Source organism: Drosophila miranda, chromosome XR (assembly GCF_003369915.1).
Source record: "Drosophila miranda strain MSH22 chromosome XR, D.miranda_PacBio2.1, whole genome shotgun sequence".
NCBI lineage: Eukaryota > Metazoa > Arthropoda > Insecta > Diptera > Drosophilidae > Drosophila > Drosophila miranda.
The window spans coordinates 31,590,583-31,610,437 of NC_046674.1; the positions used below are offsets into that span (position 1 = coordinate 31,590,583).

General features: G+C 44.4%; 1 protein-coding gene across 3 annotated transcripts in view; it reads right to left on the reverse strand.

Annotated features, from left to right (window-relative positions):
• Window positions 1-9,682: 9,682 nt before the first annotated feature.
• Window positions 9,683-19,855, reverse strand: part of LOC108151874 (neuroglian) — a 44,294-nt gene continuing 34,121 nt past the window's right edge. The window contains exons 3-8 of one of the 3 annotated variants that reach the window (XR_001774766.2): window positions 16,164-18,977; window positions 15,931-16,095; window positions 15,489-15,866; window positions 15,315-15,418; window positions 14,361-14,692; window positions 12,616-13,688 (exon numbers count right to left, since the gene is read on the reverse strand). Coding sequence is in view for 2 of the 3 variants with exons in the window: in XM_017280768.2 (XP_017136257.1) it covers window positions 11,132-11,400; window positions 15,315-15,418; window positions 15,489-15,866; window positions 15,931-16,095; window positions 16,164-18,977 (3,730 nt within the window). In the remaining variant the exon portion in view is untranslated. Of the gene's footprint in view, window positions 11,401-12,615; window positions 13,689-14,360; window positions 14,693-15,314; window positions 15,419-15,488; window positions 15,867-15,930; window positions 16,096-16,163; window positions 18,978-19,855 lie in introns of those variants that run through there. The other 2 variants (XM_017280768.2, XM_017280769.2) reach the window with 2 other exon arrangements.

Below are 19,855 nucleotides of genomic sequence, written 5' to 3' on the forward strand. Positions count from 1 at the left end.
TCCTTTATCGGCTTGCGCTCGGACCATTTAGCTTCGGGTAATACCGCTTGGTTAACTTTATATATAGTAGTGTAAACATCCTTATTGTAACTTCTTTCCTCAGGGGTATCTAATTTCATGTTGGAGGACCTATCTATTGGCTGATTCGCGGCGACGTGGAACTCGACTCCTCCAATTGCGTCGTGCTCCTTTTCGCGTTTCCCGGCCGACATTTAGGGCATTTAGGGAGAATGACCCCGGCCAGCCCGCACTTGTAGCAGAACAGGTTACGCACGGCCGACTCACACTCAAAATAGGTGTGACACGGCTGAGCGCAATTCCAGCACTTCAGCTGGGTGCGGTCGCCTCCGGATTCCCTCGTCCTATGGACAGCATCCAATGCCTCGGTCTGTTCCTCCGGGTCGTGAGTGTTCGCATCCAATTCATGTACTTTGTGATCTTCCCTGCGCCTACTACCCCCATGGTCTGGACCGCTCCTTGTCCATCGCGTCGCCAGCAGTTTCTCGGCGTCCGCACACTCTTCTCGCAGCTTCTGGAGATTTGGTATCTGCATTGGATAAATCACCCTCGAAATTGCATCCCTAATATTGATCTTTATGATCTTTATTAGATCATAATCCGCGAACGGATTCAGCAATCTCGACCTCAACACCAACATCTCCTGGATGTATTGGTCCGCCGACTCCCCGTGGCGTTGTCGGCGTTCCCTGAGCTCTTGCTCTCGCTCGAACTCTGTCCGACGAACTTGAAACTGCTGCTGGAGACCATATCTCAGATTCGGCCAGTCCGGCATTCCTACCGTCCGCACATGCATCCAGTACCAATCCCTTGCGTGGCCACTGACCAATGTGTGAAAGGCTTTCAACACCTCCGCCCACGGTACCTGATACGACGTCTGTAGATGCTCCACCCGGAATATGAATTCCGCCACGGGCATCCCCTTTGGATCGCCGTCGAAGCTAAGTCCCCATCTTCGTATCTGCACTTGCTCCTGCCTAGCCTCTCCGAAACTCGGTCGATTCCTGTTAGGGTTTGCTCCTGCGCCCATCCCGTTGAACAGCCACTCCTCCACGGGTCTCTGATCGGCTTGGGTCCTCTGATCGGCCTCCAATGTTCGGTTGTCCACGAACAAGTGCGTTGGATGTGCTTGCTGGTTCCCGGGTGCTTCCTGTTGACCTCCTCCCAGACTGGTTGCATTTGATCCCCGATTCCTTCCATTCGCATCACTCGCCGTTCGCTCCGCTTTTAACGAACCCACCACAGCGTTGATCTCTCGCATGAACTCTAGCATGTCTGCTTGCATTGACGATCTCAGCGCTTCCATTTGCTGCCCGAGCGACGCTCGGTAGGTCTCCTGTGCTTGGGCTAAGGCTGCGTTCACGGCTGAGCTTAACTCGGACGGTAACACCAGGTCCTTACGGGTTCGCTGTTGACCTCCTACCGCTCCGGCTTCTGGGTCCTCCTGGTACAACCCCGCATGTACGTTTTCCGCCACTTGCGACGGCCCTTCCAGCCTACTGCCGGCTTTACCGTCCTGGGACCGAGTCGTCGGCATGTTGTACGGCTGGTACCTGCGCTGTGCCTCTGGGCTACGCCTTGTCTTCCCCGACCCTTTAAAAATCTCCGGGTCACTCATCAACCAATTTTCCTAACGTACTCCTTTCCTTCGTCTATTCCCTATTTACTTAACTATCTTGGTGATAAATAAATTGGATTGCTTATTATCTGACTACCCTACTCCACTAAACACCTAGTTCCTGGCTAATTAATCCTCAATACCTTCAATCGTAAGGAGAAAACAAATAAATAAATAGTGCAATAAATAAATAAGCGAATAATTAATTCCATGTTTAGATAACCAAATAAATAAATTTAAATACATAAATCGGTTAATTTAAATCAATAAATTGATAAATCTAAATATCTAAATTGATTCAATCAAATAAATAAACACCTACATCTACAATTAATCGCCTAATTAAATGCAACACTAAATAACTAAATACTTCCTCTCCCAAACAAAAACTCTTTTTCCGATGACTTGCCTAATGCCTACTTCTAAAATTGCTTTTAAACAATGCTAGCGAGAATCGTCAGTCCTCAAAAAAAAATGATTTCCCTTTGGGTTTTCTTGCTTCGGCTTTCCAATAGTCTGCTAAATCACTAACAAAAAAAACATATGATTCCCAAACTGCTTCAGACAAAAATTCACCTTTAATTTGTTTGGTGGGACGAGAGACAACTGCATTAATTGTTTTGCAGGTGAGCGGACTCCCTTCTTTTCCCCTTGCTATTTACCTTCGCTTACTTTTTCTAAGTGCCAACTCCCTTCGCTGTTTCCTCCCTCAGATCACCGTGGATCCCCCAGAATCGGACAACGACGTTAATGCCTCTGGACATAACCCGGACCACGACTCGACAGATCCTCCGGCACCTCTTCCCCTTTTCAGATCCAGACAGCGAGCTCCACGAGTCGTACAACGAGGCTACTACCACCTGGTAATACCTGGACCACAACTCGGGACACACACTTCCTTCCCTTCTACCTCCGATACATAACTACCATGTCCATTTTCCTCTCTTCTACTCATCTCAGCGGCTACGACGGCTAGGATTTATTCCCGGCTCGCGGACCGGCTGAGTTTCGTTCTACCAGGGTTCCATTTTACACCGGGTCTTTAAGACTCGCGTTTAAAATCGATCCCTTCTATTACCATTGGGCGCCATTTGTTATGATCCGCCTCTTTGCCACCCTGGCCTATCGTTCCCAGCTAGCTCACGGGGAAGTCAGGGGTGCTTCCGACCCGATAGGCCAGGGGACGGATTGAACAAAACAAAAAAACATACAAAAAAAACAAATCTAATTTATAGGACAGACTTGTCCTCGTTGGCACTTTCGTCAGCGGGGATAGTTGGTTTCGTTATCCCTAGCAGGGTCCCACCCTTCCATGAGCGCCACCTTTTGAATTCGCTCCCTTTTCATATTCAGGGTCCCGCTCTTCTTCTCGCTCTCGTCCCACCCAACTACCGTTTTCTATTCACTCATGACTCTTTTCAAATATTCCTTTTATATCCATTATATTTTCTTATTTATCTTGAACATTATTAATAAATAATAATTAATAATCTAGGTTTATATAAAGGAAACAAATACTAACACAAAAATACTAACAAAAAAAAAATAAACCCTATTTCGGCCGAGTTGGCAGCCCCCTTTGATAGAGGTTGTTGCTTCCTGATGCTTGCTGATGTTTACGTTTAATCGTGGTGTTTTTTGTATGATCGTGATATTTTGTTTAATTGTGGGTCGGACGGGTGTAGATGTGTGAAATGTGGTGATGTTATGTGATGTGTTATGAATGAGGGTATACATGCGTGGGTTGTGTGTGATGTGGGTGGATGAAGGTGGGTGTGTGTGAATCGTGTGTGTGTATTGCTGCTTTGAAGTCCGGATTCTTTCCCCGGGGGGGCTGGTGTGTGGGGACAGAAACGTGTCTCCAGTCGGTGCTCCGCTGACGGTCCCTTGGTGCCGGTGCTCCGCTGACGGTTCTCGCATCAGTTTCCCGGCCTGGCCAGTACCGGGATGCTGCTGCCGATGTCCGCCGCTTCTGCTGATGTTGATGCCTGCCGCTGATGTCTTGGTGGGATCGTCGTCTCCACGATCACCAATTTTGTTTCCTTTTTTTCTTTTAGGGCACGTGCGGCCTCCACTATTCTCCACCGGAAACTCTCTTTTTTTTCTTCCTCGCCCCGTTTCCTTTTCTCCCACGCAACTCTGCCACTGCTTCCCAGGATCCACTGTAGATGCCGCTGTCTCTTTCTTCTCCAGCCCTGATACCTATCGGCTCTCTCCAAAACCGCCCATAACAACAGATATATTTCCATTCGTAATTCGAATATTAAATACTAAAAAAATAAAAAATAAAATAAAACAGACACAATACAAAATGGAGAAACCAGAAATTGGTGGTAATAAGTAAACAAATTATGTATGAATTTCCTTTTTTTATTATTATTATTTTTCAGCCACTAAATTAACAAACAATACACGCGAGTCGAAATGGAGTGCATAGATGGAAAATCTCGCTATATACATTTGTTATGCTGGTACTGCGGATTTACGAGGATCCTAAATAATTCCGTTAATGTCGACCGGCACAGATCCAACTGCGGCTCTAGTATTATTTCTGCAACCAAAGCGGATTAAACTGGAAAATCTGCTGGAGATTGTTCGGAAAATGATTCAAGTCCACAAGGAGCAGCAGAAATTACAGGATGAGCACCAGGAAAGAAATTGCTAGCCGCCAAGGCCAAACCAACTTCCAAACAGAGCTGCTGCAATTTTTAAGGGAGTCCAAAGAGCAAAGTTTATTGTACATATGTATGTATATAGATTGTTTAGAAACGACAACTTTTAGAAACACTTCACAGTCCAGGTTCAACAAGAACTGGAATTCCTGTGTGTAAAACTGATTCTTCCCGCTTTCGCTATATTAATGACTTGCTCGTATATTCCACCTTCTTCGGAAACCTCAATTTATGAGCAGCACTTGTCTGTTTTAACCGCTGTTTCTTCCTCGCTATCAGATAAAGATCATATGATAGTTCTTGGTGACTTCAACTTGCCAGGAGCTGTTTAGTCATCGGTAAACGAGTCTAGTAACCTTCTGCCCATGTCACGACATGACTTTGTTGACGGCTTTCTTGACCTGTCCCTGTCTCAAGTCAATCATGTGAAAAATTCCTTGGGTCGATAGCTTGATCTGTGATTTGTATCGGATCCGACCATAGTGTTGTTAACCCGACCCTTCCGCCCACTATACCTGAAGACGCCTACCATCCTACTTTCGAAGTGTCACTAGATATAGGACCAACTGTATTGGATCGGTCGAGTAGGCTATCTAAACGCGTTCGCTGATTTCGTACAGCCAAGTTTGCGAAGTTTAATAACCTCATTAGGGATTTTGATTGGTCCTTCTTATACTTGGGCACTGATGTCATAAAAGGCACAAACATTTTTTACAATGCTCTCGGCACATTTTTTGATTCTTGTGTCCCGCTTTCTTATCAGATTAGAAACCCCCTTTGTTTACCAAAGAAGTATCCATTCTAAAAACTTAAAATCAAGACTTTCTAACAAATTTCAAGAAGTTGGCTCTCCTCGCTATATAATAGCTCGGTCAAACTTTCCAGTTCTTAATGCCCAATGCTATAAGAACTACCTATCTCGATGCAGGATAAGTTTTTCACAGGACCCAAAACAGTTTTACAGCTTCGTAAACAGTAAGTGTAGAACGTCCGCACACCCATCCTCGCTATCATTTTGTAATACGTCGGCAAATAATGATCAGGCAATTGCCGATTTTTTTGCGAAATTTTTCCAATCGACCTATTCTGAGGAAACCTACTCTGGTCATCCGTATTCATACGGATAACCGAGGTCGAACGGCATTTTCATTCCCTTGTTAAATGAATGTTCTTTACTTCATGATCTTCGACTAGTCAGGCCGGTGTTTTCAACGGGTCCAGACAGGGTTCCAGGTTGTGTACTCAGGTACTGCGCCGAGGCACTACATATGTGGACCCTTGCTTAAACTATTCACATTGTCCATCGATTCTTATATCTTTCCCCCGATCTGGAAGGAATTGTTAATAATACCTCCCCATAAAAAAGGTAGCAAGTCTGACGCAAAAAATTATAGAGGAATAGCTAATTTATCCGCTATTCCTAAAATATATGAGAAGGTTTTAACTCCGTACTATCAACATATATGCAAGTCACTTATATCTCCAACTCAGCATGGATTTATAAGGCGGCGATCAACCACCACGAAATTGTTAGAGTTTACCTCTTTCATTATGAAAGGCTTTCAAGGTAACTTAGAGACGGATGTTATTTAGTAAAGCATTAAACTCTGTAAACCATTCCCTTCTAGCACATAAACTTGACCTTTTATTAATGACTTGCCTTCGGTATTAACATACTCTCGAGTACTCGGATGATGTTAAGCTCTGTGTCCAGTATAAGGACATTTCATTTCATTCTCGCTTGCAATCCGATCTCAATAACTTTCAGTCATGGTGCTGTGCAAACTTGTTACAACTTAATGCCGCGAAATGCAAAGTAATGACATTTCATCGTTCTAGCCCCTTGTTGGCTCCCTATACTCTATGTGGCGGTTCTCTTGAGAGAACTACCCAGTTCCATGATCTTGGTGTCTTTCTAATATTTTCCTCCTTTTTTTCCTTCTCCCCGTGGCACTTACCCCAATCGGATTCAGCGCTGTAGGGGTTATGACGGCTAAAACACACTATTTCCTCTCCACCTTAAATTTCCAAACACAACCGTTTTAAACTCTTCTTGATTCATATTTTTGCTTTTCACTACTTTTTGGGGACGATACGCAATCGGCTCAAACGAAGTTTAAAAGGGAATGGCCAATAGGGACACCAGCCTGCTCGCGGCAAGTCCTCTAACAGGTCCTCTAATTTTCCACAGAGAGAGCCTGACGAGAGAACCTGTTAACGCATTTTTATTCATCGTGACCCATCGTTCGCTTTTCCTCTAAGCACTAGATGGCGCCACGTAAAAATTCAAAACTTCCTGCTACAAGCACTACAAATCCCTGCTCTTACCAAGGCCCAATAAAAATGATTGAAAGGTTTGCTGTTATTTTAGATTTGTATCCTTTGAATGCAGAAACCTGAGCCGCAAATATTAAAGTATATTTAATTGAAATGGATCTCCATGCACACAAGTGAGTTGGACTAGATTTCCATGGATGTGGTATGTATAATGCCAAGTAGGTAAGCTGCTATTTAAGGGGAGGTTCCCCTTCTAAGGGTGAAAAATCGCCTACATTTCAGTAATTTTTTTTATAAATACTAAATACTTTGAATACTTAGTTACTCTGCGAAAACGTGTTAGGTTTCATTTGTGCCAGCGCGAACACACCTTTTTCAACACGATGTGATCATGGAAATTCGTCTTCTACAATTAAGGACACTAGAACGTTTTAGATACATAGTTGAGACGCATATACATTTTTATATGTTTGTATATATTGCTGATGTAGTATTTAATGACATTCGTAGAACCCACTTAGTTGGCAAAAGCCGTTTCCATTTAAATTACTACGATACGAATTATTGGCATTATGGCGAATTATTGTTCTTCCAGGATAGCTTCGAGGTCTTAATCCATTGTTCGTCTTACTGCCATACTGCAATTGCTCTAGAGATCGTCAATTGTTTTCTGTGTGGAGTTCTATGAAGGTCTTCGAGGAGTTGCAGAGCCTGATCGCCGCTCAGATGAAACAAGGCCTTAAGTACCAATATCAATTGCCGTATATCCGCGATAAGGACTGCATAGACACACAATTGGAAAACAATTATTAGGAGGAACAAAATTGTGGAATCTATTTGTGAGTTCGTCTGTTGGGTTTGGATTGAATAGAATAATTATTAGACGGTTTAGAGGGATGGTAAAAGAGTACAAAATGAACTTTTTTTTCTATGGTTTATTTTTCATTATAGGTTTTACAGCTTAAACATTTTCGTTTTCAATTTTCGCATTTGATCTTGTTGCTTCTGCTCCTTTGCAAAGATCTGACTGTTTTCTTTTTGTTTGTGTGGTTGTTACTTATTAGATACATACATTCTGTTGCTGCTGTTGTATATGAATTTGTTAATCATGGGTTGTTTATATTTGATTCGCTAAGACTCACTTAAAAAGGGTATTCCGTACTCTTGTGTTTGTTCTGCACAATTCGTAAGTTAATTTTGTTTAGGTCATTTCTTATTGGTAATAATTATACGCAAGAAAGTGTTGCAAAAGTTGGATATAATGGAGTGGTTATATAAGTAGTTCTGTTCTTGTAGCTAAACATTGTACACATATGTACATATGTACAAACATACTCGTACGTAGTCGTACATACGTGCACATGTACAATGTATATTGATCATCTGAATCTCAGTATCGTTATCATCGGTATACATTTCATTATCGCTTGTGTTATACCCTTTCTCGTCTCGTCCCGTTTCCTTTCGCTTCGCTTCGTTTTGTGTTTGTTTCTTTTTAGGAATCACAGTATTGTGCAAATGACCTTCTTGTTTGAGTGGTACAAAAACTCGATCTTCAAGCAGCATATACATATGTACATACATATGAACATATGTATGTATTCTATTTATGTGTCTATGTAAATGCAAATGCAATTGTAAATGTAATGTAAAATAGAACCCGACACAGGCAGTGCAGTTTTGGGTTTGTATGGTTCTTACCCTCTTACCCATGGTCGTGCAGAAGTCTGGTTCGCTTGGATATCGATCCGGCACCGATATCGAACGATTTCATTCCACCGATGAACACATTTTCTCGAAACAAGAGGAAATATTTTCTTGGTTTTGACTTTTGCTATTGACTATTTTGAGTTTTCATTTGGAAAATCACAATATATATATGCAAAATCTTATACATCTCTCTATATATTGTATATATATATTCGAACATTAGATTTAGATCGTTGTCCTCTATACATGTAAATATATATTCATATATCCATATATTTAAATATGTGTACATATTGTAACGTGTATGTACGTGTATATAGCATATTTGTTTGTATGTATTGTATTATTTAGCTTTCGTTTTGTCCTCCTTTGCGTTCTTCCACAGCTCTCACTGCTCGGTTTTTCAGTGTGGGTGTGGGTGTGTGTGCGGGGGGGGTGGTGGTGGTGGTGGTGGTGGTGGGGTTGCTGGTGTTGTTGTTGTTGTTGATGTGGATTTTTGTGTGCGTGTGTGTGAGCTGCTTCCACTGCATGGTGTAACTTGAGAAGGTGGAGCATGCAACGAGCCAGGCTCCCCCTCTCTGCTTTATTCCCCTACTTTGCTTCAGAGAGCCGATCGTCATCTACCTCAATCGTTGGGATATGCGTGGGGCAGGTGAATAGTGGGAATCGTTTTTCCGTCCCTCAGTTTTCTTTGGAGTTTGTTTGGGGGAGGGGAAACTTGTTTATTGTTCTCACTGAGTACACCCAAGTGGGTCATCCTAAAGAATCGAGTATTCGATTGAAGACTATGCTCAAGCTGGGGTTATACGAGTTCATTAGTAGTTCATTAGATAGTTAATTGAAATAACAGCAAACAGAACGCAGTGCACGAAATACGATTAATTAAAAGAAACGACACATATGAGTACTCGTAGCTCTCAATATCATTTACTTTCCTTAATGCTTTCCTTCCCCCTCTTCATAATATTCCAATCCGTTCCTATGATCTCTTCCCTTCGTTATTCATTTGTTTAAATCTAGTGCAAAAATTTTACTAAGCAACCCTGTATGTTTATTAAAGACCAAAAAATATATGCTCGTATCCACTTAATGTACATATCGTGCTATCTGGAGTGGGCAAACCAGTCAAAAATGCATAGTTGAAACAATTATACATATGTTATACTTTTAGGGTCACATGGGGGATCATACATATGTTTCATCTCTCTTGCCTGCATTTTGGATATTATTCAATGCACAGGCTGGTTTGTACACTACAAAATATAGACGTCCAGGTCTATCTCCATACTGTGTTCTTAAAAAGTTCAATGCATTTTACTCTTAAAGCGGCACATAAAATTAAAACTGAGATTTAAATTAGAGAACATTTCTCATAAACAGAAAAAAAAATTTTTAATGTTGTGTTTTATTGTGTGTGCTCTTTCCTTTTAGATGCTAATGCCACTTTGCGTGTGTTTAGCTAAAAAAAATATGATTGTTTTTATTATAGATCCATCAGGATTTCGTGTTTCGTGTTTACAAGGAATTCAAAATCAGAAATTAAATTGTGGTTCTCAGCATAAAATAACCCAATAGCACTATACGCACTTAATATTGGGGAGCATCAATTGGAGGCTCCTTTTTTCCATTAATATATATATGCACTCATAAGTATATAACTGACTAATCAGGACCACGTTCGGTCAACTAATTCGTTAATTAACTAATTGCTTTACTTAAATAATTAATGGACAAATGATGAAAGGTTTTCGTTTCAATATTACACACAATTTGTCATTACACTATGGACGAAAATCAGAAACTTATACAATATTCGAATTGCCGATGAAAGGAATGTTTTCCAAAGGAGCAGCCTCTATGCTATCCTCGCAGCCCTAAATTATCGGCTGACTCTCTTTGGATCCTCCAACTGTGGCTGCTCTTTGCCTCGAAGTCTTTTTTGTTGTTGTTTGAAAGTAACCATAATCCGTACTCAGGTTGGAAATTTTACTTGCTGAACACATCAATGTTGTTGGCTATAGTGCATACACATACATGTGTACATATGTAAGTAATTGTATAGTAAAAATAATTGCAAAAATAGTAGAATTTGAACAAGGCAAATGGGTAGACTGACAGCTGACAGATCTCAATGGATCTATACATTGGATTGCGAATGGGCTCCATAGTTCATTCAATCATTGCCTTTGGTACAAGCATGTGTATGTACATACGTATGTATGCATGCATGTATGTACGAGTAGAAACCTGCTCCTTAGTTTTGATATCTGTTTGTCTCTGCTAGCCGGATCTACCGGTTCGCCTTGTCTTTGGTTTGGTTACAAAACTTGACTCATTTTCCATATATTCCACGCAGATACCTAACGCGGATCGTTATAAATAAATTGCCATTGCAAACTAAACATAATTTCGAAAAAAAAAAGGTTCCCAAACAGGCATCACCGTGAATGGTTTTTCTTTCAATAACGTTTATACTCATTTTTTGTTCTTCTGATTTTTTTTTTTTAGCTCACATATGTAAAAAAATGTTATGTAATTGTTTTGTTTTTTTAGCTTGGAAAAGGCGTTAGCTGTTTGCTAAAATATTAAATAAGCTAAAGGAAGCTAAATCAAATGCTTTCGAACTCTTACATTTGTTGTTTTCTTTTCTTTTTTTCATTTTTTCTTTTTGTGTTTGTTTTTGCTTGATATTTTAATATAGTTTTTGTTTTCTTATAGTTTTTGCAGACACTTAAAGCAGTTTTCGTTTTACAATTACAAAAATGTTTTGGGGCATAGAATCAGTTGAAGAAAATCAAGAACTCATAGGAAATTCATTCAGCTCCAGGCATGCCTCTTAGACGTAGGTGGCTACCGCGGCAGTGTTGGTCGAGCCAGTTCCTCCATTGCTGGCTCCAGTCCCAGCTCCTCCTGCTACCGCTCCTGATCCCAATCCGGAGCCGTTGCCCCCACCTGCGGCTGCGGCTGCTGCTGCGGCAGCACTTGTCTGGGGCGGCGCCTGTTGGTGCGCTGAGGCGGAGCTGTTAAGCGGCTGTGGACTGACTGGCGGCTGGAGCTTCCCGGGTACGTACTGGCCGATAAAAGAGCCATCTTCAGTGAATTGACCTGCGGCGAGAGAGCAACCCAGATAAACGAGATATTAATAATAGTAGTACTGACTCTTTCACTCTTTCAAAAACCTATAGTATTTGTACATAGACCATGTTAACCACAACCAACACCAGCGCGTGAGAGTTTTGATTAGTTTGTATTAGGAATTTATATTATATTTAGATTTTATTTCTTTCTTGGTTTAGTTAAAAATTATGTTGGTAGGTTATACATAATTGGATATCCCTGTTCCTGGTAGCGAGTAGGGGGGTGTGAGGGACAAGAAAAGGCTTCGTTAGTCTGGAATTTGTTAAGCTAAAACTACTGTGAGGATCTGTGGAGCTTCTTTGTACATATCTACTATAATCATTAGCAAGAACAAATTGCCTAATAAATAAATTATAATAAACATGCTTGGAAAATTACAAAACTTTACCTTTCGGATTTGTCAGCTACAAAATGAAGACAAAAGTAAACACATAAAAAGAAAAAACCAATTCTTACAACAATTCTTCTCATCGGTTAATGACAGCCACATATGTACCTATGTATTTACTGAACAATAAAAGTTGTTCCCACAACGACTTGTTTTCGACCGGTCATTCACATGCCAGCCATAAGATCCGGTAAATTCCAGCAAATGATGTTAAACTATTCCGTTGTGATAGCTTTTTGACTGAGAAACTACATAGTTTGCATAGAAAAGGACCGACACTATTTGTACAAATAAGCGAAAAGGGCTTCCTTCTACAGGTTATACAACCTTATACAACTATTATCGATTGATTACAAAGTAGTCTTTTCGATCTAGCTTGACGATCTATGTATAAGACTTGCGAGTCTAGGCATGGATCTACATACATATTTACATATGCTCCCGGAAGCTACCTATTACTTCTGGTCATGTACAATGTACGCACTTCACAAAATACATGCTGCATGTATAATATATTCTGCAGGTATATTTTAGGGTTGACATCGGGGGTTTCTTGTTTCGTTTATTATTATTCATTCAGTTTTCTTTATTTTTGTTGTTGTTCTTTCTAATTTAATATACATATATAAAAAATTATAATTCCATATAAATATGTAGTGTTCGTCCTCCATTCATTAATATTAAATAGCTCTACTACACAGAAAAAAAACATTATTTGTAATTCTTCTTCGATTCTTGGATTCTTCAAATTTCTTTCTTTTTCCAGAAAACAAACGCAAAGGAAACATTTTTTACATTTTACAACACTACTACACTGTCAAAAATGAAGTAAAAAAAATTATAAAAAACGTTACACAAATTATAAAATAAAAACAAAATACAAAGTAAGATTATGCAAAATAAACATCTACGCAAAAATTGTCTCTTTTTTGTTGTCCAAGGAGGGAGATAAACGGAAATTTTACATTACTGTTTATATAAAAAAATATTAAATTAAAACTTATTTACGTTTTATATTTATATATATATATATGCATTACATGTAAGAGAGCGAGACATAGATATACAGTTGCATACAGTGAGTGCATGGGACGCAGTGGAACAGAAAGAGATACCCATAGAGAACAGGGGCAGAGGCAGGTGCAAAGACGGCGCAAATAGCGAATAAAATCGATCTTCTCTGATAGAATACAAAATGAGTTTAGTCGGTGGCCTCGGATTCGCATACAAGTATATTAATTTGATTGCTTTGTCCTTCTACTTTTTACTTTCTCCTTCTCCCTCAAGGCGCTCCAGTTGGGCCAAATCATGGGTTATATTGCTGCTCTTTCATTATATTCCTTTTTCTCTTTATTCGATTTATTTTTTCTGTATCTATCATTTCTATTTCCATTTCTTCTCCTTTGTCATGTTTGTTTGTTTTCAAATAGCCTTTTGCTGCATCGATCATCATAATCGTCGTCGTTGTTGTTGTTTTTTTTGTAGTTGCTGTTGCTGTTGCTTTTGCGGTTGCTTTTTTCATCTTTTCGTTTGGCAGTAGAATTTGCTTTGCTTTTTACATTTTTTAACTTTAATATTAATATATAAAAGTTCGATCTATATATATATTTAAATTTCCACATCCTTTTGCACTTCGTTCAAAGAGAAACGATGGCCTCCCAGCATTTAATTGTGGTTCTTGGGCGGTGATTTTGTTCATTTTTGGGGCTGTGTGTTGTGTGTGTTGTGTGGGTATGTGTGTCTGTGGAGGTGGGTTTTGGGACTCGGGTTTCGGTTTAGCTGCTGTGGCTGGTGTGGGGCCGCTGCTTACTTAATCAAAGCCCCTTGCGTCCATATTGGCCGATAAAAGATCCGTCTTCATTCATGCCTGGATATTGAATATTGGTTGTTGTTCATTCATATTCAAACATTTTTTATACATTTTGTGTGTGTGTGTGTGTGTGTGTTGTGTGTGTGTGTGTGTGTGTTTGTGTAGTGTAAAGAGAAAGGTAAGAGAAATAATGATACATATGAAATAAAATTAAAAATCAAATCAGTATTGTGCAGTTAAAGAAATATATAAACATTTAACAAAGAACACAAAAAAACAATTGGCAAACTTTAGCGACTGATGGATGATGCTCTGGAATGAAATGAAGTGGATTGGAGTGGAGTGGAGTGAATCAGCAGCTGTGGCCAAGCCAGGTGCCACTTGGGTACGTGGGTAGATGTTTCAGTGGGGAGCTTTGGAAAGGATGATCTCTGCGCGAGCAGAGAGGCAGCCGCAGAGAGGCAGTCCCTGCAGTTAGTATTAAACAAGAGAGCAAACGAAAACAGCGTGCAAGGGAAAGGATCAATGGAGATGCAGCGAAAGCGCACAACAACTGTCCCGCTCTCTTCTGCCCGAATTAGAGCTATGGAGTGAGGGAAAGCGGAATGGGAGAACCTATTTCCGCTAATGGCAATGGCTTTTTGTGACGAAAGCGCATCAGGAAGCCGGCCGCAAAGAGAACAGAAAGTAAACAACATTACGAGTAAGCCCTTGGAAAGCTCTTCTGACCTGACAGATTGGACGGTGGATGGTGGATGACGATGTCGCCGCAACAGGAGGAGCACAGCACAAAGAGACAACGACGAGTCAAAACGGGGAGAGAGCGAAAGGACTCTCCTAGACTTTGCGGACGCCACCGCTGGCTATGCAGTGGTCGTAGGACGGTGGTGGTGGTGCTGGGGACGAGTGTGGCGACGGTGGCAACGGCAGCGATGGCTGGAACGATTTCGATGGCGACGGCTGCTGCAGTGCTGGACTGCTGGGGGACAACGGAGACTGCAAAAGTTTGCTACATCCCTTGCGGGCAGCGGCGGCGGCACGGGCGGCAGCGGTGGCCACAGCTGCTCAACATTGACCACAGTATCATCATCAACATCATCATCATCATCATCATCATCATCATCATCATCATCATCATCATCATCATCATCGTCATCATCATCATCATCATCATCATCATCATCATCATCATCATCATCATCATCATCAATAAAATCAAAATTGTTGTAAAGAAATCAAGGCCATGAGAACACAAAATGGTCAAGATGATGTCACATGTGTACGGGGGGATCATCTTAGCCCTAGAACGGCGCCGTCCTTATCAAAACTAAAAATGGAGAATATGGCTCCGCTACAAAGCTGGTCAATATACATACATATACAATAAGTATACGAAGGTAGGCCGTAAGCGTGCCCTGTCCATCCCTCGAATCGTATCCCATATAAGGAGGAAGTCTCAATTCAGAAGCAGATCGCTATATGTTGATTTATGATCTTTCAAAGCTTTCTTTGAAGCAATGCGGTTCCGTTCTAGGCTTAAGATGAGGAGTAGGAGGTACAAAGAGATGTACAAAGGATGTATGTGTGTATGTATGTGTGTATGTATGTGTGTATGTATGTATGTAGGTGGTCAGGAAAACTCGGATTCGAATTTGGATTCGGAATCGACTTGACTCAACTAACCTGTATCGCCATCGCCGTACTCGGCCATTGAATCGGTGTCGCTCTCCACGCCCGGTTTATTCGCTGAACTAACGGATTGGCGACCAGCGCTCTTGTTATCCAAACTGCGAACGGGATAAGTGATTATTATTAGAATGTGGATTGTGGCTTGTGGACTGTGGATGGGTCTCTTACGGTTGCGAGTACTCGTGGAAACCTCCTTCGTCGGGATAGTCGCGCCTTCCGTTGGCAAGTTCCCGGTCGTGAACATCGTACTTGCCGCCTCGGTTGCGACGAATGATGCAGATAATTATGAACAGGATGATGATGAAGGCCAGGGCCAGCATCATGCCGATGAACCAGCCGGCGTTGGCTACCGTTTCGTTGGGCACCATTATCGGTCCCTCTACGCTATTCGTGTCGATCTCCTGCGTGGCGCTTTCCGTGTAGTAATGTCCATCGACGGACACCACCCGGAACTCGTATGCGGTCTCTGGATCGAGACCGGCTATCTCCTGGAAGTCAGTCATTTTCTCCTCCTTTGCGTCGGACCATTGCGTCTCACCCTTGACCCTGCAATCGAATCAGGAGCTTGAGTTCATTTCTTTCGAGAGCACAGCGCGAGTCTTTACTGTACCTGTACTTGGTGAAGAAGTGAGTGCCCGCGTGTCCCTCGGTGCTCGGCTGCCAGTTGATGCGGAACTTGGCCTGTCCATTGTCCGACGGCAACTGCTCCCAGGCAAAGCTGGGCGTGGCTGGTGCCAAGTTGCTATCCCCCAGAGTGCTCTTCTCGATGTAGTGCCTGCAGGGATGTAGGGAAAGGAGTCAAAGATCAAATACTTTAACGTGCGTCTTGGGTCATAGACTCACTCAGTTCCTTCGCCCATCTTGGTGGTAGCCGTAATGGAGATGCGGTACTTGGTCTTGGGCTTTAGGCCAGCCATCTTCATGCGCGTGATCCTCGGATCGGTGATATGGGGATCGTATTCGCGTCGCTCGCCCACAAAGCTGCCCTGGACCTCCTCATAGTAGATCTTGTAGCCGGTCAGCTTTCCGTTGGGATGCAGCGGCTTCTTCCAGGTAACCCAGAAAGCGGAGGAGCCCAGTGGATGAGCGTCCAGCGACTGTACAGGGGAGGGCACACCCTCGGGCGTGTCGAAATCGATGATGGCACTGGGCGGACCATTGAATCGTCCGTTGTAGGCCAGTATGCGGGCAAAGTTCTTCGAGTCTGGCTTGAATTGCGTGACCAGGGCCGTGTCTGTGTCGCCCTTAACATGGATCTCGCGCAGACCCTCTTCGCCCTCCTTTTCGGTCCAGGTCTGGATCTTGTAGCCCTTGAAGTGCCCGCGCACGGACTCCTCGCTGACGGGGGTCCAGGCGAGGTAGGCGCTCGTGGCCGTTGTAATCTGTCGCATCGTGAAGTTGGTCGGCGCGTCCAGCGGACGGTCCTCCCCCGAGTAGCCAATGACCTCCTCGGCGGCCACGTTCGACTCGCCGCGCTCGTTGATGGCTACCACCTTGATGTGGTACTTGACGAAGGTCGGTTGGTCGGTGATCACTATGTTGTTCTGGTGCCACTCGTTGATGTCCTTGTTCTCCCAGGCGGCTGCGGGAATGTCACGCTTCCAGCTAACGCGGTACTGGAACTTCGGGGCGTTGTGCTCGATCTCCGGCATGGGGGTCCACGAGATCACCAGGTTGTTGGGCTCCGTTCCCTGGCCCACAACGTTGTCCGGATTCTTGAAGGGCACGTCCGGCTGGGTAGTGCAGGACTCGCTATGAGCGGACGGCTGCGAGGCGCCGATTTTGTTGAAGGCGATCACGCGGAACGTGTAGTTGGCCCACGGGGACATCTGGACCACGAAGGAGAAGTCCGTGTTGGGCACCTTCTCGAAGGCCGTGTCCCACGAGGCGGGGGTGAATGAGGTGTTGAACTGGATCGTGTAGTGCAGGATGGGCGATCGGTTGTCGCCCTGCGGCTCCCACATGATCTCCGCCTTGTCCGCCTGGCAGGTTATGCCCGTCAGCTTGGGGGCGTTCGGCACGTCCTGGACGATCAGGTTCGCCTTCGCGGTGGCCTCGTCCAGTCGGGTTCGTGCCACACACGTGTATTCGCCGGAGTCCAGTTCCATCGTCTTGGCAATCGTCAGGCTGTTGTCGTTGGTCTTGACGAACCGCGGCTGCGCCTCAAAGTCGATCGGCTGTCCGTCCTTCCACCAGTCTATCTCGATCTCCAGATTTCCGTCGTGCGCCTCATTGCAGCGGAACGTGGCCGACTGTCCGGCGGCCACCTCGTAGTTCTGCGGCTCCTGGGTGATTCGCGTGTGCTCCATCACTGTCAGCGAGCCCTCGGCGGACTTGTTCCCGAACTTGTTCTCCGCATAGCACGTGTATTGCCCGGCGTCCGAGAAGGTCACGTCCAGGATCTGTAGATCCCCATTGGCCTGCACGATGTAGCGTCCTCCGGTCAGCCAGTTGGTGGCCCGCAGCCACCTCACCTGCGGCTTGGGGGCCCCGGTTACGCGGCAGCGCAGGGTCACGTTGCGTCCGTCGACGGTGGAGAGGGCGGTCGGCGGCTCCTCGATCTCTGGGGGCAGGGCCTGCACGTTGAGGAAAACATCCTTGTAGACGTAGCCCAAGGAGTTGGTGGCGTTGCAGCCGTAGTTTCCCGTGTCGCTCTTCACCAGATTCACGATGCGAATGGTGTTGTCGGTGACGGTGCGCCTGGGATTGGGCGTGCTCTGCTCGATGGGCTTGCCGTTGTGGATCCAGCTGATCTTCGGCTCGGGGAAGCCGGCTGCCTCGCACTGGAAGACCACCTCCTCGTCCTCGGCGGCCGTCTTGAAGTCAGGTTCTACGGTGAAATAGGGGATGGCGTTCACCTCCAGGATGATGGAGAAGGACTGGGCGTTGCCCACGCCGTTAGACACGTCGCAGGTGTAGGTGCCGTTGTCGTCAAAGTTCGTCTGCCGTATGATCAGCGACTTGCCATAGTGGCCCTGCGTGATGCGGTCGCTCCACTGTATCCGGTGTCCATCCTTGCTCCATACGGTCTGGGGCAGCGGCGTGCCGCCGTAGATACAGAACAGCTCCATGCGCTTGCCGCGCAGCGCGAGGGACTGGCGACGGGAAACGTACTGCCTGATCGGCTGGTGCTTGTTTTGGGAGGCGCTGACGCCCATCTGCTTCACGTCCAGCAGGACCTTGTTGCCGATCTTGTACTCGCTGCGGAACACGGAGGTCGCGGAGCAGGCGTAGTAAAAGTCATCGCTGGCGTCGTCGCGGGTCACGTTCGAGAACCAGAGGTTGCCCTCCGGGTCGAGGGTCATGCGCGAGTTGTTGATCGACTTTATGCTGCCGTCGATCGACTGCTGCATCATCCAGTTGACCGTCGGACTGGGGAAGCCGTCTGGCGCCGCGCACTTCAGCATGAAGGGCTCCCCCTCCACTGCCACCACGGTCTTGGCCGCCTCGTCCTTGAACGCGTTCAGCTCAGCCTTCCGCACGTACACGGAGTTCGAGGTGGCCGTCCCGAACTCGTTCGACGCAAAGCACTGGTAGTGGCCTCGGTCCTCGTCCTTCGGCGAGGTGATCACCAATGTGCCGCGTCCCGGCTGCCGCAGCATTCGGTCGTCGTACGCCTGCCAGTCGAACTTCTTGCCGTTCTTTATCCATGAGTATCTGGAATGATAGGATAGCGAATCACACATCAGACAGAGCGATCTTTTGTTGGGTTCAGTTTCAGCAGAGCTTCCTGTCTCACAGATCCATGCAACAGTATAGAGAAGACGCTGCCTTCTACAAATTAAATGGCCTCCAGCCCACAGGCCCCTCCCGTAAAAGAAATACACGCAAAACTCCACGACCCATATTTGATCCAAATCGAAACAACTTTAGAGTGCATGCATGAATATAATCTACTAGATTTTGCAGGAAATATAATCTAGTTTCATCAGTAACTACAAATTTGATTCTCTGGGTGCAAGTATTTCACAGGAAAATGTGAAATTTTGCATTCTTGGCGGCAGCTGTGGCTCAAGATAAAATCAGAATCAAATTTCCCCATTGAGACGGTGCCCAGCGAGAGTTCCGTTGCTTTCAAGGAGACTCACACACGGATGTTTTCGACACCGACTTCGGTAAAGCATTCGACTCCGACAATCACTGCCTCCCTCATAGCACAGAACGAGGGCTTTCTGACGGACACGGCTCAATCGACTCGGCTATTGAGGCTGATCAAGAGTATATATGGGATATGTTATATCCACTTCCACCACCAATACACTCCTTTTGAGTATCGGGTATAATTAATACGTGGAGCGCTATTTATCCCTCTCTACAATACATAATGCCCGGGTGACCGTTTGCTAATCAGAGATTTATTCCAGACCGAATGGAATGTAATGATTCACCTACATATTTCCGTTAATTGTTCCATATCAAATGACCAATTATGACATTTTATTCCCCGTCTCCTCATCTCCTCATCTCCCAATTCCCAATCCCAGTCCCAGTCCCAGTCTCCGAGTTTTCCCCGTTTCCTGGACTGCCATTAGGCG